The 24,046-nt window shown below is 39.7% G+C and overlaps 1 protein-coding gene and 1 pseudogene across 7 annotated transcripts in view; both read right to left on the reverse strand.

Moving 5' to 3' along the window:
- The window catches only part of LOC132477033 (rab5 GDP/GTP exchange factor), a 119,310-nt gene that overhangs the window by 61,028 nt on the left and 34,236 nt on the right, over nt 1-24,046 (reverse strand). For 4 of the 7 annotated variants that reach the window (XM_060079297.1, XM_060079298.1, XM_060079299.1 and 1 more), the window contains exons 4-7: nt 14,439-14,608; nt 5,626-5,707; nt 4,337-4,469; nt 2,992-3,083 (exon numbers count right to left, since the gene is read on the reverse strand). In XM_060079297.1, the coding sequence (XP_059935280.1) occupies nt 2,992-3,083; nt 4,337-4,469; nt 5,626-5,707; nt 14,439-14,608 (477 nt within the window). The remainder of the gene's footprint in view (nt 1-2,991; nt 3,084-4,336; nt 4,470-5,625; nt 5,708-14,438; nt 14,609-24,046) is intronic. The other 3 variants (XM_060079300.1, XM_060079302.1, XM_060079304.1) reach the window with 1 other exon arrangement.
- LOC132476026 (grpE protein homolog 1, mitochondrial-like) lies at nt 11,110-11,802 on the reverse strand (annotated as a pseudogene).

A 24,046-nucleotide genomic window follows, 5' to 3' on the forward strand; every position in this document is an offset into this window, starting at 1 on the left:
GTTCCTCTAGTAATGACCTTCCCTTCCCAATCTACCTGCTATTATTTACTTTTCAGAGTCCTCAGTTACTGCTTTGCACCTTCTGTTCAGGGCTTTTAATTAGTATGAAAGATAGGGTTGAGTATGGGTACTCTATCTTAGCAGATGTCCAGGCTTATCTTTAATGAGGTTTTGAAAATAAAGTAGGCTGCACTTCTAGGTCAGTCAACCTGGGCACTACTGACATCTGGGCTGGATAATTCTGTTGTAGTGGACTGTCCTGTGCACTGCAGGATATTTAGTAGCATCCGGGGGTTCTACCCACTAGAAGACAGAGGTCAACAGAAATGGCAAAGGCCTCAGCTCAGTGTATTTATAAACAAAACTGACAGTCCTGATTAGTAGCACACAGGACAATTTGGAGAAATTTCACTGATTATCTCCATATTTAAGACCATTGTTACAGACTGTCCTTTCTAAGGCTGACAAGTTTAGGGTAGGAGGAAAGTGATCATATAAACTTTGGTCCTCAGAGACAGAATGTGTCTGCACTTGGATTGGCAAGAAGAGGGGGCTAAGACGAGAGAGTAAGAAGGCTTTTAAAATTTTGTGGCTGTTATTTTTACTATCAAAAGATCTCTTTTTTTTTTTTTTTTTTTTTTGCTGTACGCGGGCCTCTCACTGCTGTGGCCTCTCCCGTTGCGGAGCACAGGCTCCGGACACACAGGCTCCGCGGCCATGGCTCGCGGGCCCAGCCGCTCCGCGGCATGTGGGATCCTCCGGGATCGGGGCACGAACCCGTGTCCCCTGCATCGGCAGGCGGACTCTCAACCACTGCGCCACCAGGGAAGCCCTCAAAAGATCTCTTGAAACACCATCTTAGATGCCTCAAGAGAAATGTTCTACCTCTCAAATTCTTTTTTTTAACATCTTTATTGGAGTATAATTGCTTTACAATGGTGTGTTACTTTCTGCTGTATAACAAAGTGAATCAGCTATATGTGTACATATATCCCCATATCTCCTTCCTCTTGCAGCTCCCTCCCACCCTCCCTATCTCCCTCCCACTCTCCATGCTTTGTGACCACCTAGAGGGGGTCACAAAGCATGGAGCTCATCTCCCTGTGCTATGCAGCTGCTACCCACTAGCTATCTATTTTACATTTGGTAGTGTATACATGTCACTGCTACTCTCTCTTTTCATCCCAGCTTACCCTTCCCCCTCCCCGTGTCCTCAAGTCCATTCTCTACGTCTGCGTCTTTATTCCTGTCCTGCCCCTAGGTTCTTCAGAACCATTTTTTGGGGAAAACTTAAGTACAAGTTTCAGGCTTCATCTTTGATCTCTTACGGATGTTCCCTGAGCAAAAGGTGGGGTTGGAGGTGGGTCTTGACCCAAAGTAGTCATTCATGGGACCCATGAGTAGCCTAGAAGAAAAGCTCTGAACAACAAAGTGGACAGTATTTAGTGAGGTCAATTAAACTCTACACAGGGAAATACAGAAAATAATTCATTTTTTAATAAGAGCTGAAATGCAAAGACGTACAACGAGAAGCAGAACCTGAGAAAGTGGAAGAATCATGTTAACTGGGAGATAATTCAGTCCCTAGAGGGGCCTTGAAGCTAAGTTTCTGTGACAGCCTCACCTCCCTTCCAACCCTGAGAGTATCTTAAGCACCACCACCCCCCATTTCTTCCTGTAACTTGGGTCTCTGGTTCTGAAAACCAGCGGAGCCTACTTAATGGCACGCCTCCAGCACGGCTAACATCAGCTGGCCCGCTCTCCTTCCCAACAGAATTTCATTAACAATCTCTAAAGCAGCAAGTCTTTCCAACTCTTCTCCTTAATTAAGAAGTTGGGCAAGTTGGATGTCTTCTCCATTAGGAGGTTTTTTTTTTGTTTTTCTTTTTTTTAAAAAAACTTTTGTGTTGCACTTCTGCTGGATTATTCCTATGAATAAGAAACAGAAACCTCATTAGATGCCTGGACCTGTGCAGAATGTCAGAGCCACATCGATTTAGGGCACTTCACTTACTTCTTGAACAAACCAGAAAAGTAATTCAAAGCACATCTCTGATGAACAACCAATTAGAGGCATCATTTTTTTTTAAACTTTATGATCTTGTCATAGACAAAGATTTCTTAGATTTCTTTAAAATATATATATATATATATATATATATATATATATTTATTTATTTATTTATTTATTTATTTTATTTAGTTGTGCTGGGTCTTAGTTGTGGCTCACTGGCTCCTTAGTTGCAGCACATGGGCTCCTTAGTTGTGGCATGCAAACTCTTAGCTGCAGCATGCATGTGGCATCTAGATCCCCGACCAGGGATCGAACCTGGGAGGTCAGAGTCTTAACCACTGTGCCACCAGGGAAGTCCCTAGAGGCATCATTTTAATATATAATTCTAGCTTGGGGATGACCCTACCTCACCAATTCCACCTCTCAAAATTATTTTGAATATATAAATGCAACTGAGTTTTAAGAAATTTACCCTAGCTGTATTTGACTTTAGTTCAATGCTCAAGAAATAAGTCATGGAAAATGAAGGGGGAAAGTGGTTTACCTGCCAATCTGCATGCTTCAAATTCATAAAACTAACACTCTTAAATCACTTTTACCACATTCCAACATAGCTTTGGCAGTTCGCATTTTAAAAGTACTTTAGGGGCCTCCCTGGTGGCGCAAGTGGTTGAGAGTCCGCCTGCCGATGCAGGGGATACGGGTTCGTGCCCCGGTCTGGGAGGATCCCATATGCCGCGGAGCGGCTGGGCCCGTGAGCCATGGCCGCTGGGCCTGCGCATCCGGAGCCTGTGCTCCGCAACGGGGGAGGCCACAGCAGTGAGAGGCCCGCATACCGCAAAAAAAAAAAAAAAAAAAAAAAAAAGTACTTTAGGAACACTGTCTTTTTACTTACTGAAATAAGTATAGATTTATAAAGCCAAATGCTAACTTCAAGGGAAAAACATCCAAATATAAAAGCTCTCAGTTTCACTGACCTGTAATTGCTTTCACCACCATATCAGACACCTCTGGAATTTCTTCATTAACAGGGACACAAAGCATCTGAGGTGTAACCCAGTGCAGGGCTCTACCAAGAGAGAGAGAGACAGAGACAGTGAAAAAAAGCTCCAGGGATGGACTGTAAGCAATTACCTTGCCATTTCCTCGGTTAAGGGAATGGGGATGGGGCACCGCTGACTAATCAGGCAATCCTTGGCGCACGCACATACTAGGAGCTCAGCTGATGTGCTGAAGTAACTGGAATCCTAAATCGAGGCTTCTCTTCTGCACTTATCACAATAGAGCAGAAGACAATCTTACCAGTTGAAATGAGATTATACTATGATTGAAAAGCACTTGATACTTGAATGAGGATCTGAGAAGCCTCTGCTGCTCCCTGGCCTTTTCGGCTCTGCCCTCGACTTCTGAGGCACATCAGAGCCTGAGTAAGAGGTCAGCAAGCCTGTGTCACCTCTGCCTGGATCACTGAGGTTCCTGGTCACATAGAACCTTTGCTCCAGAGATTCTGCTGCTGACCCTCACCACTTGCTTGACTAACACTCTCACCCTGCACCTCAGTCCAAAGCCCACCTAGTTACTTCTGGCTCTGTCTTCCATCTTCCCAAGATCAACTCCTCACTTCTGGTGAGACACTATCAAGTACAAAGCTACCATTACCAGCCCCGCTGTCTGGGAACCCCACTTGCAATTCCTAGGCCCCTCTCCTCCAGAAGCTCCTCATCATGCTCGGGCTTGGCCCTGTTCCCACAGGTAGACGGCCTCTTTCCTCAGTGTTTTGCTGCCATTGGAATGCAGAACACTGGGGCTCACTCTTCTGGCCATGGAAGAGTGGGTGCTTTACGAAGTGTTAGCAACCCAGTGGTAGCAGAAAGATGCGATTGGAGGAATGGCTGAATCAAATCACGAGCACCCGTGGTAGGAATGAGGAAAAACGACACAAACTGCCTTGATATGGATACTCACAGCTTCCTGCCTGACAAGAGAGTTAGTGCAGTGAAATGAGAAAACAATGAAATTTCCTCCTGTTCCTTGGAGATTTTGGAGATTTAAACAGTCTCACATATCAAACATGGTTCTTATCTAAAGCTGCCTGGATTTAAATGAATAAGCAAGATGGTGACTTAAGCCTTTTCTTCCTGTCAGTTTACCACATTCCTTTTCTTTCTGACACCACAAAGGAGTTTATATGCTAAGGATGGCAGGTACCTAAGCTGTTACTTGCTCTGAAGGTTTGAAACTCAAGTGTCCTGTTTTCCTGCAATGTGTTCTTCCAACAGGAGGTAAATAAATACAACAAGAAAAAGCAGAACAATCAGCTACCTGATCCTTTTTTGAATAGCAAGATCTTTCTTCTCATCATCAGTAGTTTCTGGACAGAACACATATTTATAGAGACGAGTCATGATGTACTTTTCAATCTGATCCATTATCTTCTCAACTCTTTCTGGAGGCACTGAAATATCCAAATGGATATTTGAATGAAGGATGAACATTTAAAATTAAGAGTATGTTTTCACAGTACTTTCAATGTAGCAGAAAACTAATTTACCAGAAATACATTAAATATACTCAGAAACAAAAGTATAAGATGTTACATTAAAAAGTACCCTTTAAAAAATTACCTCAACTTTTGGGGCTGCCTTTTATAGAATCCCTACTTCTAACTTAAGCTGTTTGGCAGGACCTAACAGTTGTACACCCTGCCAAGTGGGAAGAGCTCAGCATGGGTCATTCCCTACCGCTACATTAGAAAAGCACATGAAATTCCCAAGACTGATGAATGCTGGCAAGACTCACCCTTTCATTTTTCTGAGCTTTCCTATGAAACCTTAGGGGTTGCTCTGAGGTATACATATAGGGCAGATTTCTCAGATATACATGTACGCTAAGTACACCCTAAAATCTACATCAATGCAAGTCAAATTCAAGAAGAATCCCTGAAAACCTAAAGCACAGCCAGTGGTTCTCAATTCCTTTCCTGCCCCAACTCACATGAGGAATACATGGTCATGAATAATGACTCAGCAAGATGGCAATTCCAAGATGGGGGTTTCATTTAGAAGCCTCCCAAGGGGTTTTAATCTGTCCCTACCCCTAATGAAATTATTAAACATTGCTCAAGAAATTATCCAATTGCTTAATTATCTTGGAATGATATACATGGTGGTATTCAAAGACACTGCTAAGTATAACACCAGCTACCTGAATGTCAGCGGAGTAATTTACAGAACAGAGCAGGCAAACCAACCAAGACTTTTTTTTTTTTTTTTTTTTTTTTTTTTTTTTTTTTTTTTTTTTTTGCGGTATGCGGGCCTCTCACTGTTGTGGCCTCCCCCGTTGCGGAGCACAGGCTCCGGACGCGCAGGCTCCGGACGCGCAGGCTCAGCGGCCATGGCTCACGGGCCCAGCCGCTCCGCGGCATATGGGATCCTCCCAGACCGGGGCACGAACCCGTATCCCCTGCATCGGCAGGCGGACTCTCAACCACTTGCGCCACCAGGGAGGCCCCAACCAAGACTTTTAAGAAAGAGGGAAACTGCTAAGAGACTCAGCAGTAGGCCCTATGCAACTACCAGCAATCCCTCAAAGGCAGGCTAACAAGGTATTACCTTTTCCACGAGTCTGCATTCTCTCAGCCACATTCTGGTAAAAATCCTGAGTACACTCTGACTGTTCCTCAATGCTTAAATCCTGAAACAAAGGGACAAAGAGTCTGCTTAGTAGCTGAAGAAAGAACACGAGGAAAGCTCTAAATTTTACAAAACCCACTCCTTGAACTAATCTCAAAAGTACTTACAAATTAAATTAATGCTGCAGGGGAGAAAAGCCTGTCCATTAATATTATTTACAACATTCCATGACCTCTCACTTCTTTTTGCTGTATATACACATTCTTATATGGGTACAATGCATATTTTGATAATTTGCATGTTTATGTACATTTTGATTTATCTAATCTACTTAACCATCTGATGGCTTTATAATATTCCATTATGTTAACCAATTTATTTAACCACTTCTACCACTGTGTACTTGGGTTCTTTCCCTTTTTTTGCTACTTATATATTGCAGCTATAAACAACTATGCGAAGACTGTTTCTTTTAGGTTATTTCTTTGTGATTCATTTTCAAAAGTGGCATTAACAGCTTAATAAGTCTGGACAACTTTACAGCTCTAAATATCTATTGCTAGATATATAACCCTCAGAAACTCCAAGTACAGTCATTAGCCACGTAGGTGTGCTTGTTTCTCCACAGCCCCTCTAACACTGGGCTTTATCATTTTTATTTGGTTTTACTGATTTTATAGGTGTAACACAAATATATATATTCACATATACTTTCTTCCAAAGAATATCTGAAGTCTATATAAAAGATAAACACAGTTCTGCACAACAACCTAGAAAATGATAAACAAAACACAGAGAGAAACAGAAACAGAAAGTAGAGCCAGGAAAGATAACACAAAAATGTATTCCTTGAAGATACAGAAGTTAGGAAAAAGTCAGCCCATAAATTTGTCTCTAACTAAACTTTCTAGCAATCATCACTAAGTTGAAAAGAGTCACATAACTGAGTGTCCAAAATGTAAAAGCAAACTAATTCTTCAGGTGAAATTCTGACACCAAAATCAGGAATTTCTCCAAGGGTTCTCATAGATTTCATCACAGATGGGCATGAATACGGCCCAAGACAAATTCCACAGGACTGCTTCTCACAGACCACCTCTGCACAGGCCAATGACACGGGCCAATAAAGCCCTAATGAAGCACGCAGACCCTGATGCTTTGGCTACCTTAGAAAAAATGCCTTGGGGTGAGGGACAGTGACCAAACCTTGCCTATCTGCCTTCACAATGTCTCTCCCGTCGATCCTTCCCTGGTTTGGGTCCTCATTATCTCTCACCTGGAGTTCGGCTGCTCTCCCCACATTTTATCTTTCTCTTCTCAACTGATCGTCTTATCTTATGATCTGGTCCCCACTTACCCTGCCAGGTTACCTATTGTTGAGAATCTGCATTTAGTTTTCCCGCCTCTCTAACACTGTGAAATTATTCTCTGTCCAGACGCCTTTTTTTTTTTTTTTTTGCGGTACGCGGGCCTCTCACTGTTGTGGCCTCTCCCGTTGCGGAGCACAGGCTCCGGACGCGTAGGTTCAGGGGCCATGGCTCACGGGCCCAGCCGCTCCACGGCATGTGGGATCTTCCCGGACCGGGGCACGAGCCCATGTCCCCTGCATCGGCAGGCGGACTCTCAACCACTGCGCCACCAGGGAAGTCCAGTCCAGATGATTTTTACTCCTCTCCAAACCTCCAACAGCTGCCCAAGGAAGTTCCACAGTATCTCCTTTAAGGCTCAGTACACATCTTGCCTCCTCCAAGAAGGTGTCCTCCATTCCCTCGGTCAAAATAACTTCGCAGGCCTCACAGCACTCAGAGCGCTCTGTGACCACCGTGACTGCCTGAATGTTTTTTAATACCGTTAAACCTTTCTCTGGTCATTAAGAACAATTCTTCAACAGCTGAATTTAGCTCCTCTCTGTAGGTGAAACAAATCTTAATCTGCTTTCTTCTAAGTTTTTTCCTGCTTAGCTCTTTTATTTGGCTGGCATGTAAGGTCCATAATATGAAAAACAGACCTTAAATAATCTGCATACAAACTTCCCTTTTTCAGCGGCAATTAGTAAAAAGCAATCCTGTTCCCCTTTGTTTTCCAATTCTCATATAATTTGCTCCTGAGAAACTGAATTTATTTCTGGAATCCCAGTTTATTTCACTGCTCTCTTTCTCTTCTCTCTCTCTCTACATACTGAATATATATATATGAAAATCATATCTAGTTGTAACTTTCATTTTAGTATATTTTGAAGTCTGTTACATTTAGAAACCTTCCCTCACAAACCCCTGCGTCCTTCTTTTTCTAGAATAAACAATGTAACATTGTAATTTAATATTTTAAGTGTTCATATTGACCTGCAAAGTATTTGTAAATTTATCTTTTTGTTTTCCTCAGCTAGATCCAGGATATTATACTTCCTCAGCTAAATCCAAGATAAAATCCAGAAACAGTCTTTTAATTCTTTGAATGAGCCTCTAACTTTCTATATTAGATTAAGTTATTATTTAATATTTAATCTTTTTATTGCTATTGTCTTCAAAAATTGCTATTTTTAAAAAAATGTGCTAGGCTCTTTAGCTTTTTATCTCTGGCATCTTGTACTATAACTAAATTTTGTGGATTTATCTCACCACGTTGCTAAATTTATACCTCTATTAGTATTCTGTTTTCCCTTGGATTTTCCGGTAAGATTATTTTTCCCCAATTTCTGGAAAATGATATTTCTATCCATTCTAAAAACATTTACTACATGGTTAATAGACTGGCCAGCCACTGTACAAGACAATAATATAAAAAATATTAAAATTCTCAGAGGGCATCCAGGTTAAACAGGAAGACTGAATGCACATAATTCAGTACTTTCTGCAATGGATTATCTACTTAGGTAGCTTACACATGGCTACCTTTCATTTGCACCAAATCGTAACACTAAGAACACACTTCATTCTTGTGATTATTACTAGTACTTACTTCTAACCAGAAACCGTGACCTCCTTTTAAAGGCCTAAATGGCTTGTTTTACAGGTGGCAATGGATCACCTATTCCTACACCAGTTCCACACAATCACTAATTTTGTTACAATTCAGAAAACTCCTTTTTATATTTCTATTTCTCTTGCACAGATTTACACTTCAGTAATGTTTAATTCGTAATGTGAACCCCCTTGCCACTCTGTCCTCTCTTCCTGCTTTAGATTATTTGGAGGACTTACCACTGTTATATATTATAAATTAGTTTATTGTCTATCTCCTCCACTAAAATGTCGGCTCCATGAGGGCACTGTTCACTCCCGCATCCTTGGTGCCTACAATAGAGCCAGGTATAGTGCTCAACACTAGTTGAATGAAAGAAAGAATGAAAGTGGCCATTTACTATTGTTCCACCCCTTATAATATTGTGAAGATGTGGGGAGACAATTCTACATAGATCTCTCCTATTTCTACACATCTTGTGAGGAGAGACACTGACTGCCTTTGTTCTGCACCCTTTTCAAGGATAGCTGTACAGCAGACAGGACTGGAAGACAGAGGCAGAGCCTCCCTTAAGTGAAAAGGGTAGATTGTTTACTGTCTAGTATAATAATGTTTCTCTCTGGGGCAAAGGTCAGGCAAGCTCATGGCCCTATAAAAGATCCTCTTCTCTATTATAACTTACTGCATGTGCAGGCATTACCTGGTCTTCTTTGCACTGCCCTGTGGGAATTGATACGTAGGAAATTGGTACAAACGCTGATATACTCTGGTTACTGCTAGTGCTGTAATAAACTGGCCTCTTTTTTTTCTGACCCAGGAAGCTTGTGTCTTCTGCCAGTATCCATGAAACTATGGCAGGCTAACTTTTAACTTGCAAGGAGAGTACATCTCAGATCCTTCAAAGTTCTTGCCAAAGGAGCTAAGTGATATGATTGCAGGTTTGTGCTGGTAAATTCTTTTAAAGGTTTTTTCATAGTTTTCTAAGAAAAAACACAGCCTAGCAGTGTAAATGAACCCTTTTCTTTAAGCATTCTCTAGCCAATGCCTGGGATCATCTTTTCTATAATGTCTGTGTAAAGCCATTTTAGTTTTTTCCTAAAAAACTTTTTCTTTGTAGTGTAAAAGTTTGACAAGTGGGTATGTTCCTTTGAATATTCCGAGAGGTTCTCTGTATTTTTTCTTAACTGTCTGGCTGAAATCTCTTTTTTTTTTTTTCCACCCCCATTTTGAAAATCTTTGACTATTTCCTTAATTATGTTTTCTGTGTATTTCATCTTTAAAAACTGGATCTCCATGGGCTTCCCTGGTGGCACAGTGGTTTAGAGTCCGCCTGCCGATGCAGGGGACACGGGTTCGTGCCCCGGTCCGGGAGGATCCTACATGCCGCGCAGCGGCTGGGCCTGTGAGCCATGGCCGCTGAGCCTGCGCGTCCGAAGCCTGTGCTCCGCAACAGGAGAGGCCACAACAGCGAGAGGCCCACGTACCGCAAAAAAACAAACAAACAAACAAACAAAAAAACTGGATCTCCATGATCTGTTTTCTGGATTAATTTTCTGTTGTACTACAGTTAACTGTCTGATCTATTTAGGTTTTAACTTTAATGTTCATTTTTTTTTGGTATTGCTACTTTCTGCTGCCTTCAATAATTTTTTTTAGGAAACTGAACATATTAGGGCTTTACTCCTCCTAAATAAAACTTAAAATTAAACATTAACATTTAAAGTACGACAAGCATGCAGTCCTCAGATTTTAAGATAGTCCACCTTATCAGGGAATATACCTTGAGGTCATGTAGCTAGTTGAATACAGATTGAAACATTTCTACCTTTAGATGAACAAAACAGAGCAAAAGTAATTGACTTTTGTCAAATTCAATTATTGGCAAAATGAAGGTGGTAAGAAGTGTTAAGGTATATATGTTCATTTCATACCTCTAAGGAAAAGCCAGTAGTCCATCACTTTCAGGAGCTAGATGATTACAAATTACAAATGAACTCAAATATGCTCTGTACAAACATCATCATATCATTTTTCAGCATCGGAAATGTTTAAACTTGTGCCTTTCCTTCAATGAATGAAATGTGTAGGGGGCTAAGTGTTCCAATAACTCACATTTCACAGTGAGATGCAGAAGAATCAGTGCAGTTGGTGCAGTCAGGTAGCCAAACTGCAGAATTCCCAAAGACGCTGCATTCACTTAAAACACTCTGATGTCACCAGAGTTTGAGGAGATACAGCATTATTCATGACACTCTAGAGGTCCAGTAGTGTCCTGTTGGCCTCTTCTGCAAATACGTGACATTACTAAACATGTAGTTCTAAAAATCAATGGAACAGACTCCCGAATTAGAGTTCCTTAGTGCAATTGTGTGTTTAGCCATTGGTTACTGGAGTTTTCCAACAAGGTTTAGGAAAATATCAAAAGTACTCATAGATGAGTAAAGTGAACCAGGCTTTCAAGGAGTATAGCAGCTAGTTTAAAAAAGTCTCTTCAAGAGGCTGCTACATTTCTTTCACCACCCGCAGCAGGGTGGGCCTTTGGGTGTGCCCGTGCAGTTGTACCCCACACTAGCACCACTGTGCCCAGTTCCTTCTCCTCAACCAGCATGTGGAACGAGGCCTCACGCCTGTAAGAGTCAAAACTTGGCTAGATCTGAACCATAACTGGTTCAAGTTAAGTAAGCCATGCTTCATGAACACCTTCTGAATGTGGACTTCAGTCCTTATGAGGCCCTCATAGAGGCTCTTCAGGTAAGGGTTATCATCTTTTACTTCTTCATTGTGTTGCCTTCTCCAAAATGTCTGCAGCCTCTCACAAGTCCTTGCAAAAGCTCTAAAAACCATTTTTCCATAGTCTCTTTTAGCTGCCCTTCTAGCTTGACCTTCCTGTCCATGAGGATCTTCTCTGTAGAAGGCGTATCTCTCTCCTGGTACACTTTGACCCACATCCTCTTCCATTCTGGCCACTGTTCTTTTTGCAGCTGTGCACAATAGGAAAGGGCCTGAGAAACAATGTCAAAGCTGGGAGACTATATCGCACCAGCCTCACCCACTGAGCCATCAAGGCTGCCTTGGTATGACATGTTCTTGATTATTTTTCTTCATTCATTACTTTTAACATAGTTACCAACTCCATCTTTTACCTAGTTTTCCTTCTTATGATGTACACATTCCATCACCTCAGATGTTTTCCCACTGTCCTGTTGCCTCACTTCTCATCCTTAATGCCTCTGATTTTAAAATTAACCCAGAACCATTAGGTTCTGGGTTACTTGCCCCAACCCCCTGATTTTCTTACCATAATTAAAGCCTACTCTGTTGATTAAAGCTTCTTTGTTTTGAATACATGCTTCTGCTCTCCTAACAGTAATTACATAGCAGGGCAAACTACTCCTTGCACACACATATGGTTTAGAATTGTAAAGCTATTTTAAAATATAGGAGAACACCTATCTTTTTACTTATCTTGGGGAAGAGAAGATATAGCCATATTTTAAATTATTATATTTTCTTCCTCCTCATTTAGGTTTAGAAAACAGTTTTTCAGGAGAATTAATATCAGAAAAACTTTAAGTATATAATATAATCAATACCAGACTTTTACAGAATGAATGGCTGGGAAAAGAACACTGAAATCAGCAAAAGGTCTTAACACTGTGCTTGACTGCTTCCTTCGCAAGGAAAAAGAGCATATTTGAACTACTACTAATAAAGAAATCGTGTTTTAAAAACAGCATTGAAAAACCCAGAAAGTTCATTTATTAGAAAGCTTTAATGGGGGCTTCCCTGGTGGCACAGTGGTTGAGGGTCCGCCTGCCGATGCAGGGGACACGGGTTTGTGCCCCGGTCTGGGAAGATCCCACATGCCGCGGAGCGGGTGGGCCCGTGAGCCATGGCCGCTGGGCCTGCGCATCTGGAGCCTGTGCTCCACAATGGGAGAGGCCACAGCAGTGAGAGGCCCGCGTACCACACACACACAAAAATAATAATAATAAAAAAAAAGCTTTAATGCAATATCCAATAAATTAAAGGGTCTAAATTTTGAGATAGCAGAGGGTTACAAAGGATATACTTTTAAAAATGGGGCAAGCTACACTTTCACAACAGGGGAAAATGTAGGTGAGGGATTTATCAACAATTAGCAAGGGCAGGATTTAAATAGTTTGGGCAGCAAAAGAGTTTCTCTAGGAGTCTTATTTACTTTGATTTAACTGTGGTCTGTGTGTTTTGAAAATATTTTCATATGAATAAATTTGTGGAAAAAAATTTTTTTACCAAGTCAGGGAGCTTATTAAGTTAGAAAATATGGTTTTCAAGTTATGATGGGAAAGGTGAACATCTAGCTGGGTCTATATAATGTTTTAAAATTACCCTGGGCACATACAGTTTTTTGTCCAAATGACAAAGAAATCTAGACATTCTTCATTTCACTGGTGACCATATACATCCCTGAGTCCATGGCCACTCATAAACCTATTTGAAGCTTGTTTCTCACAGTGAGATTCTTAAATTCTAGTTATGTAAACTAAATATGTAACAATAATAAGTTTAAAAAACTAAACCTTGTAAATTCTTCTTTAGCTTCTTCTTAGCACCCCACTCCCTCCCCCACCTTCCCATTTTCTCAATAAAATTTAAATTCTTGCTGTGGTGACTTCAAAGAAGAAAAAAGTAGCTGATGACAACTGTATGTTCAACATAAATGAATTCTGTGTTAATGATGTCACTGCCTGTCTCGTGTGTAATAGAAATATTTCTTAAAGAATGTGAAAAGGGACTACAAGGGACTATTAAGTAGCTAATGAGATTAATCAAAAAGACAAAAGGGTAAAAAAATAAACCCTTCAGCTTCTGAAGAGTCTTAGTAAACAACAGTTGTTGAAAAGTCAAGCGTTACATTGCAATACTGCAATGTGTGTGGATTATGTAGGTGCTGAATGAAATTTCAGACAAAAGAGATACCTTCTAGGAATGAGGAAATTAAAAAAAAATCTCAGTAGAGATATTAAATGTTTCCTGATAAAGATAAAATGGCTGAAAAAAATTTAATGCAATTCTGAAAATACTTAATTTTCTAGACTTGACCCATATGTGGTAAAAAGGTTGCTCACCACTGGGCATACACTAGGACTGGAGAAAATAGGAATGATAGGAATGAAGAGGAAAAACATGTGGGCAAGAGTGGTTCATTGTTGAAATTATGGGTTAGAAAGTACAGGTCAAAGACACATGTGTGGAAGACACAAGGTGTTATCCAAGTGACCCTGGACAAGTCACTTATCCTCTCTGGCTCTCAACCTCCCCACCTGTAAAATAAAGGGACGGTAACCTCCCCACCTGTAAAATAAAGGGACGGTAACTATATAGTTGCTAAGGTCCCTTTCAATGTTTAAATTTTAGCTTTCCCTTCTCTACCTGAGCAAGGAGAGGAAAATTAAAAATCAATACAAAACAAAACTAAAAAAACCTAAAATGATTACTACTGGTCTAATGATTGTTACTTAGAGTTCAAGGTCTACTATGGCTCTCTTGGCAGTTTACACTATTTACAAGGTGACAAGTTAGGAAGGCTTATTACTAAAGTACACAACACCAAGTAGCTCTGATGCCAGACGTTCCATGCGAAGATGATCCAAACACCATTGAGTTGCAGAGGAAAAGTATTAGCCTGGGAGGCGTGTTTAACTTGGTTCAGTGACATTTCTCAGGTAAGTCACTTAACATTCCTGGGTCTTTATTTTCTCAGTTGTAAAATGACAAAGTTGCACTACATTATCTCTAAGACCTTTCCTAAAACCAAAACTCATGTTTCTAAGTGGTTCTCAACCTACCCTTTTGTAATGCATTGTTTCCAAAAACAGCTTGGTCTGCTTATAGACTTCTTGGCCTGTCTTGTGGAAGGTCTTGAGAAATTCTATGAACTCTTTAGACACTCTATCCGTTTCAATGCTGGTTTGCCGGTTTATAGAAGGACTGGGAGCTTTTGGTTCCTGAATTTCTGCTGGGAAAATTAAACATAGTAAGTTTCATTACACAGAAGAGCCATGCATGGAATTACTTTCAGTATCTAATTTAAGATTATTTAAATTATGCTAAATCAAAGTTAAACTTGAATTTAAATTATTTTATGTTTAAATGTTTGGATTTTCCTTAAAGTAAGCTAAATCTATTTTATGAGTAGGAAGTACAATTAGGTAAAACTATATATCTAAAAGATACTCCTATTCAAATTAAGGTGCTCTATCAGTATCTTCTTAGCCAAAATAGATCATGCTTTGATCTACATATTTAATTGTTAACATTAACACTGAAATGGCACTGCTATCTTGAACTCTCTCAAAGTCTGCATGAATTTACAAAACCAGTCAACATGTAAAATAACAATCAGTAGAAGCACAAAAATTATAGATTACTTATGCTAGACAACCTTCCCAAATCCACTTGATTTGCCAAAAAGGCAAAGGCTAATTTATTTATGTGGAGATGAACAATTATTTACCCACCATTCAAACTTCAAGTCATACTGCTCAAAGTGAAAGTATGCATCCAAAGTAGTACAGTGACCATGACAGAGCAGAGGCAAGAGAAGCAAAAAAAAAAAAAAACAAAACACTGTCCAATCAGTTGGCCACACAACTCTTTGCCCTCTTCAAATAAATATACTGAAAGGAAAATAAGACCTTTACATAACAGAGATAAGGGTGTTGTAATAGGGTAAGTGCTCTCAGAAAACATGAAATATTACTTGGTTTCTGATCACCTTCTAAGCCTCCTGATTTTGAATTGTGCTCTCTAATGCAATACCTGAAAGGAATTAAAGTATCTCATATACCCATGATCCTTTTCTATACACACACAAAAAAAGATAGTTAGGAAGAAAAAGTGCCTTTTGCAGGTATTAAAATCAACCTATTACATGCTTTCTCAGAGCAATATCCTTTTTTTTAACTGAAGTATAGTTGATTTACAATGCTGTGTTAGTTTCTTGTGTACAGCAAAGTGATTCAGTTATATATACATATAAATATATTCTTTTTCATATTCTTTTCCATTATGGTTTATTACAGGATATTGAATATAGTTCCCTGTGCTATACAGTAGGACCTTGTTTATTTTATATACAATAGTTTGTATCTGCTAATCCCACACTCCTAATTTATTCCTCCCCTACCCCCTTTCTCCTTTGGTAACCATAAGTTTGTTTCTACGTATGTGAATCTGTTTCAGAGTAATTTCTTACAATCTTATTTTTTGAACTTTAGTATCTGAAATACATTTTAATGATGTAGTGGCAATAAAGTTTTAAGATAATAAAAGCATTACACCTATTAGAGTGACTGGTTTATTCAAGTGAGGCAAACACACACAGATCATGTAAAAATATACCTTAACTACATAGGTCAAACTAAAGATTCCGCCTCTCACTTCAAAAAAAACCCTTTTCCAACGTACACAAATCAATGTGATATACCACATCAACAAAAGAAAAGACAAAACCACATGATCATCTCAACAGATACAGAAAAAGCATTTGATAAAATTCAACATTTATTCACAATAAAAACTCTTACCAAAATGGCTATAGAGGCAACATATCTCAACATAATAAAGCTATTTATGACAAACCCACAACCAACATAATACTCAACAGTGAAATGCTGAAAGCCTTTCTGCTAAAATCTGAAACAAGACAAGGATGCCCATTCTTACCACTTCTATTCAACATAGTATTGGAGGTCCTGTCCACAGAAATCAGACAAGAAAAAGAAATAAAAGGTACCCAAATTGGAAGAGGTAAAATTGTCACTATATGCAGATGACATGATACTATACACAGAAAACCCTGAAGACTCCACACAAAAACTACTAGAACTGATAAACAAATTCAGCATGGTAGCAGGATACAGGATTAACATAAAGGAATCCGTTGCATTTCTTTACACTAACAATGAAATATCAGAAAAGTAAAAACAAACGAACAAAAACCCTTTAAAATCACATCAAAAAAACAAAAACAAAAACAAAAAAACTTAGGCATAAACCTGACCAAGGAAGTAAAAGACTTACATGCTGAGAACTATAAAACACTGATAAAGAAAACTGAAGATAATTCAAATAAATGGAAAGATATCCCATGCTCTTGGATTGGAAGAATTAATATTGTTAAAATGGCCATACTACCCAAAGCAATCTACAGAGTTAATGTGATCCCTATCAAATTATCCAAGACATTTTTCACAGAACTAGAACAAAAATCCTAAAATTTATATGGAACCATAAAAGACCCAGAACTGCCACAGCAATCCTAAGTAAAAAGAACAAAGCTGGGGGCATAACCCTCTGAGACTTCAGACAATACTACAAAGCTAGAGTAATCAAAACAGTGTGGTACTGGCACAAAAACAGACATATGGATCAATGGCACAGAATAGAGAGCCCAGAAATAAACCCACACACCTACAGTCAATTAATCTTCGACAAAGGAGGCAAGAGGGATTTCCCTGGTGGTTCAGTGGTTAAGACTTCACGCTTCCACTGCAGGGGGCATGGGTTCAATCCCTGGTTAGGGAACTAAGATCCCACATGCCAAGCAGTGCAGCCACAAAACAAACAAAACAAACACACATACACACACATACACACACACACAAAACAAAACCAAGACAAAGGAGGCAAGAATATACAATGGAGAAAAGATAGTCTCTTCAGCAAGTGGTGTTGGGAAAGCTGGACAGCCACATGCAAATCAATGAAGTTAGAACACGTTCTCACACCATACACAAAAATAAACTCAAAATGGCTTTAAGACTTAAGTGTAAGACATGACACCATAAAACTCCTAGAATAGAACATAGGGAAAATATTCTCTGACATAAATCGCACCAATGTTTTCCTGGGTCAGTCTCCCAAGGCAATAGAAATAAAAGCAAAAATAAACAAATGGAACCTAATCAAACCCATAATATTTTGCACAGCAAAGGAAACCAAAAGGCACAAAATGACAACCTACGGACTGGGAGAAAATATTTGCAAACAAAGCAACTGACAAGAGCTTAATTTCCAAAATATACAAACAGCTCATACAACTCAGTAACAAAAAAACAAACAATCCAATCAAAAAATGAGGAAAAGACCTAAACAGACATTTCTCCAAAGAAGACAAACACGATGGCCAAAAGGCACATGAAAAGATGCTCACCATTGCTAATTATTAGAGAAATGCAACAGGTACAATGAGGAACCACCTCACACCAGTCAGAAGGGCCATCATTAAAAAGTCTACAGGAATTCCCTGGCAGCCCTGTGGTTAGGATTCCATGCTTCCACTGCAGGGGGCACAGGTTCAATCCCTGGTCAGGGAACTAAGATCCTGCATGCAGCACTGTGTGGCCAAAAAAAAAAAAAAAAAAAAAAAAATTCAATTAAAAAGTCTACAAATAACAAATGCTGGAGAGGGTGTGGAGAAAAGGGAACCCTCCTACACTGTTGGTGGAAATGTAAATTCATGCAGCCACTATGGAAAACAGTATGGAGGTTCCTCAAAAAACTAAAAGTAGAGTTGCCATATGATCCAGCAATCCCACTCCTGGGCATATATCCAGACAAAACTGTAATTCAAAAAGATACATGCACCACAATGTTCACAGGAGCACTATGTACAATAGCCAAGACAGAAGCAACCTAAATGTCCATCAACAGATGAGTGGATAAAGAAGTGGTGTATATACACAATGGAATACTATTCAGCCATAAAAAAGAAAGAATGCCATTTGCAGTAACATGTATGGACCTAGAGATTATTATACTAAGTGAAGTAAGTCAGAAAGAGTACGACAAATACCATATGATATCACTTATATGTGGAACCTAAAGTATGACACAAATAAGCTTATTTACCAAACAGAAACAGACTCACAGACATGGAAAACAAACTTATGGTTACCAAAGTGGGTAGAGGGTGAGGGAGGGATGAAATGGGAGTTTGGGATTAGCAGGTACGAACTATTATATATAAAAATAAACAACAAGGATATAATGTATAGCACAGGGAACGAAATTCAATATCCTGTAATAAACCGTAATGGACAAGAATATGAAAAAATAAACAAAAAAACCCCCATTTTCCCCTCTAAACTGCATACTGACATTAAGTAGTTAGCAGATCAAAATTGCACTTTATAGTTATCTTTCCAAATCACGTATCTGCCTATCTTCTAAAGTATCAGGTGCTTCCTAACTATGGTTCAAAATGGAGAAGCCCTGGGACTTCCCTGGTGGTCCGGTGGTTAAAACTCCATGCTCCCAATGCAGGGGGCTCAGGTTCGATCCCCGATCAGGGAACTAGATCCCACATGCCGCAACTAAGAGCCTGCATATCACAAATGAAGATTCTGCATGCTGCAACTAAAAGATCCCAAGTGCCCCAACTAAAAGATCCCAAGTGTCGCAACTAAGACCTGGTGCAGCCGAATGAATGAATAAATAAATAAAATTAAATTAAAGAAAAACTTTTTTTTAAGTTATGAAAAAAAATGTAGATGCCCTAAAAGAATTCAATCATATTAAAAGAAAACGTAAAGAACAGAAGAAGGGCACATAAAAACACACTATATGTATGGCTAAAAATGCTGTCAAAAGTCAGACAACAAACTGGAAAAAATGTTTGTAAGCTACATCATGAAGGGCTGTTCTCCCTAATATACAAGGACTCCTATAAATATAGAGGAAGAAAAATCCAACAGCTCAGTAGAAAAATGAGTGAAGAATATTAACACTGCACAGAAGGGAAACATAGATGGATCTTAAGCATAGGAAATATACTCAATCTCACACACGATAACAAATGTGCAAATTAAACCTACTAGTATTGTTGTACAGCAGAAACTAACACAACATTGTAAAGTAATTATACTCCAATAAGATAAAAAAAAAGACAAAGAAAAAAACTATTATTAGATGGCATTTTAAAAATTAACAAGTCGGCAAAACTCTGAAGTTTGATGTTGATGAGGATATAGGGGAAAAGGCACTTATACTATGGAGGTAGGAATGTAAAATGACATACCTGCAATGGAATGCAATTTGGCAATAACCATCAAAGTTAAAAATACATTTATCCTATGACCCAACAATTCCATTTCTGAGAAATTTTCCACTGACATAATTGCACATGTACAAAATGAAATATGTACAAGGCTACCCATTTTAGTACTTGTAAAAGCAGAGGTCTGAAGATGGCATAAATGGCCACTACTAAGGGACTAAACAAACTTTGGCTTAATCCATAAAGTGGAATATTATGTAGCTTTAATTTAAAGGATAATTTTAAAATTTTTTAAAGTATCCTTTTTATGTACTGATAAGGAAAGAGTTCTTAAATATATTGCTAAGCTAAAAAAGCAGGGTATTCGTAGTGTGCTTTTATGTAAAATAGGAGGATTGGGATAAGAACAAATTGTGTTTATAAATGAAAACAAAAGAATGATACACAAACTAGTAACAAAAGTTGTCTGAATATGGGGGAAGGATGGTGGTAGTGGCTGGGAACCAGATGGGTGAAGGACCATATATACCTTTTATTTTTGAGCCATTTGGATGTACGACCTTTTTTTTTTTTTTTTAAGCAAATAAGGCACAATTTAACTCAAAAACTGGCACATCTTTTCTGAAACTTCTTTTTACCAATACGGAAAACCTAAAATTATATTTGACACCCTGTACAATTAGAAAAAATTCTTTAATACTTGGAATTTAATCTTTCACTCAATCTGATAAATTCCACTCCTAGTCGTGATGGAACAACAGGGATTAGGTTTACCCTACTGCCTTAACAACTAGAAAAATCAGACAAAACATATGAAAAAATGGTTTTCAGACACTGGCCAACAGGCAGCGGGGAGAGTAACCCCGGAGAAAAGGGGACAAACATGGTAAATCCTACAAGTGCCCCAGCTCACTGCAGGTAGAGTTTTTAGGCCTTGGCACAGGGAGAGGCAGCTCAAACAGAGCCTAGCAGACTTGCTGAATTGGGGAAACAAAATTTAGAGCTCAAGAAGGCCCAAGTTGCTAGAATTTGCGTGGCAAAACACATAGGGGATGGGCTGCAAAGAAAAATCTCCAGATAACTGCAGAGGGGTTCCCTTGAGTCTCTGACTGAGTACTGCACATGCACGTGAGAAAACAACCCACAACTGGGTAAAGGAGTGGGCAGAACAATCTCCTGAGCACACATGACAGGAAATAATTCATTTTTCCTACTAGCCAGGAACAAAGAGTATCAGCGATGGCAAATATGTGGGCAACTATAGAAGACATTTTCTCATTCAAAAATTTACTTAAGGGCTTCCCTGGTGGCGCAGTGGTTAAGAATCCGCCTGCCAATGCAGGGGACACGGGTTCAAGCCCTGGTCCGGGAAGATCCCACATGCTGCAGAGGAACTAAGACCGTGTACCACAACTACTGAGCCTGTACCCTAGAGCCTGTGAGCCACAACTACTGAGCCCGCGCACCTAGAGCCCGTGATCCACAACAAAAGAAGCCACCACAATGAGAAGCCCGCGCACCACAACGAAGAGTAGCCCCCACTCTCTGCAACTACAGAAAGCCTGCACGCAGCAACGAAGACCCAATGCAGCCAAAAATAAATAAATAAATTTATAATTTAAAAAAAACCCCACAAAACACAAAAAGAAGGCAAGAAAAGAGGAGAGAAAGAATTATATCCAGATGGGATAAACAGAAAACAGAGCAAAATGGTAGGTTTAAGCTCCATCTTACCAAAAATTTCATTAAATATAAGTAGACTAAATAGCCCTGTGTTTTTAATACAGAAGCAAATCTTGTATTTCAAGTATAGCCAGTCTGTTATGATTATCAAGTTTTCCATTTCCCAATCCAAACACTCAACTTAAAAAGTCTTGGCAGCAGAACAAAATGTGCTCTTGAATTATAATGCTTAAGCTATCATTCAATGACAATTTTCTACATGGCAGACACTGTGCTTTACTCCCCGTTCTCATCAACCCTTAACAATTTTGTTATATTCCTGAAACCGTATGAAATAATGAATGTACACACCAATAAAATTTTTTTGTTAGGTAGGTGGAATTATCAATGAGGTTAGAGGTTAAGTCATTTACATGAAACATACACAGGTTAAGAAGAAAAGCTGGGATTTGAATCCAGATCTGTTTGACTCCCAAGCCCAAGTTCTTCACAGTCACACCATAATTCCCTCCTATCATTACAGCATATTTATTCCTGTTTAAATTAAGCAACGAGGGCTTCCCTGGTGGCGCAGTGGTTAAGAATCTGCCTGCCGATGTGGGGGACACGGGTTCGTGCCCCGGTCTGGGAAGATCCCACATGGCGCGGAGCAGCTAGGCCTGTGAGCCATGGCCGCTGAGCCTGCGCGCCCGAAGCCTGTGCTCCACAACAGGAGAGGCCACAGCAGTGAAAAGCCCATGTACGGCAATCAATCAATCAATCAATCAATCAATAAAAAAAAGCAATGGGTATCAACTGAGCACCGACTACGTAAGGCTGTCTGCAAGCCAGATGACATATTAAATCAAATTAAATCTTCAATAAAGTAAACCTATAAAAGCAAAATCTTCAAGGGGCTTCCCTGGTGGCGCAGTGGTTAAGAATCCGCCTGCCAATGCAAGGGACACGGGTTCAAGCCCTGGTCCGGGAAGATCCCACATGCCGCAGAGCAACTACGCCCGTGCACCACAACTACTGAGCCTGCACTCTAGAGCCCGTGAGCCACAACTACTGAGTCCGTGTGCCACAACTACAGAAGCCCATGCGCCTAGAGAAGCCACCACAATGAGAAGCCCACACACCGCTCGCGGTTGTGCAAAGAGTAGCCCCCTCTCGCCACAACTAGAGAAAGCCCACGTGCAGCAACAAAGACCCAATGCAGCCAAAAATAAATAAATAAATTTATAAAAGCAAAATCTTCAACAAAAAGGCTATTTGAAGGATAGCTGTGAAAGAGTAAACACAACCTAAAAATGTCAATATCAAAATAGAGAGTGGGGCTTCCCTGGTGGCGCAGTGGTTGAGAGTCCGCCTGCCGATGCAGGGAACACGGGTTCGTGCCCCGGTCCGGGAAGATCCCACATGCCGTGGAGCAGCTGGGCCCGTGAGCCATGGCCTCTGAGCCTGTGCGTCCAGAGCCTGTGCTCCGCAACGGGAGAGGCCACAACAGTGAGAGGCCCGTGTACCGCAAAAAAAAAAAAAAAAGAGCGTGATGTAGTAAAGATGGTTAACACCATTTTAGTACTAAAAACATATTTTGTATCTCAATGTTAAAAAAATGTACTGAAAATCCCACGTTTCTCAGATTATCCAAATAGAATAAGGACAACTTAGTAGAATATTATAGTTCTTCTGACTTTTTCAGCTGTTTTGACTATAGATATATAATATGGACTAAAAGGCAGATAGTCTGTAGTATAATAAAAAATATATATATTTGGTTTTTGGCCCAGGGATGGATATTTTCGATCACCAATAGCCAATGATTTGATCAGCCATGCCTACAAAATGAAACCTCCATAAAAACCCTTATATGACAAGGTTTGGGGAGCTTCCACATTGATGAACGCGTCGAGGTGCTGGGAGCAAATGCCCAGATGGCATGGAAGCTTGGTGCCCCCCTCCCCTATCTTGCCCTATGCATCTCCCTTCCATTTGGCTGTTCCTGAGTTGTATTCTTTAATAAACCCATAAGCATAAACAAACTGTCTTCCTGAGACAGTTCTAACAAATTATCAAACCTAAGGAGAAGGTTGTGGGAACCCCCGATTTACAGCTGGTTGGTTAGAAGTACGGGTGTCCCCACTCCTGGGGACTGCAACTGGCATCTGAGGTGGGGGCAGTCTTGTGGGGTCCAGCCCTTAACCTATGGAGTCTGTGCTGACTCTGCGTAGTTGGGGTCAGAACAGGACTGACTTGCTGGATATCCAGTTGGTATTGTAAAATAAAAGAAACCACATATTTGGTTCAGGGAGAAATTTTCTCATCGTCCTTATCAATGAAAGTCAGAAACTGATCATGTTTCAAATACATTATATTCAAAACATTATAAAAGATGATTTTACAAGATAAAAAAATTTTTGGAGTAGACAAGAAAAGGCAATCAAGCTGAGTGTACCTGAGAAATGATTGTAAAAACAGGCACAATTAAAAAACTGGTTCTAAATTCAACCTGGGGAATCATTACTTCAGTTTCATCTAAGTACCAAAGAGGCCCACAAGATTAAAGTAGCAATTCATTAGTAATTCTTCAAATGATGTAATTAACACTATGCTTCAACTTAATTAACATCTGAAATTTGGGTCTTGGGATATCACTGAGTGTAAGAGGATTATAGTTTTGTTTCATTTATTTATCTATCTATCTATCTATTTGTTTATTTTTGCGGTACG

Source organism: Mesoplodon densirostris, chromosome 16 (genome assembly GCF_025265405.1).
Source record: "Mesoplodon densirostris isolate mMesDen1 chromosome 16, mMesDen1 primary haplotype, whole genome shotgun sequence".
In the NCBI taxonomy this organism is placed as follows: Eukaryota; Metazoa; Chordata; class Mammalia; order Artiodactyla; family Ziphiidae; genus Mesoplodon; species Mesoplodon densirostris.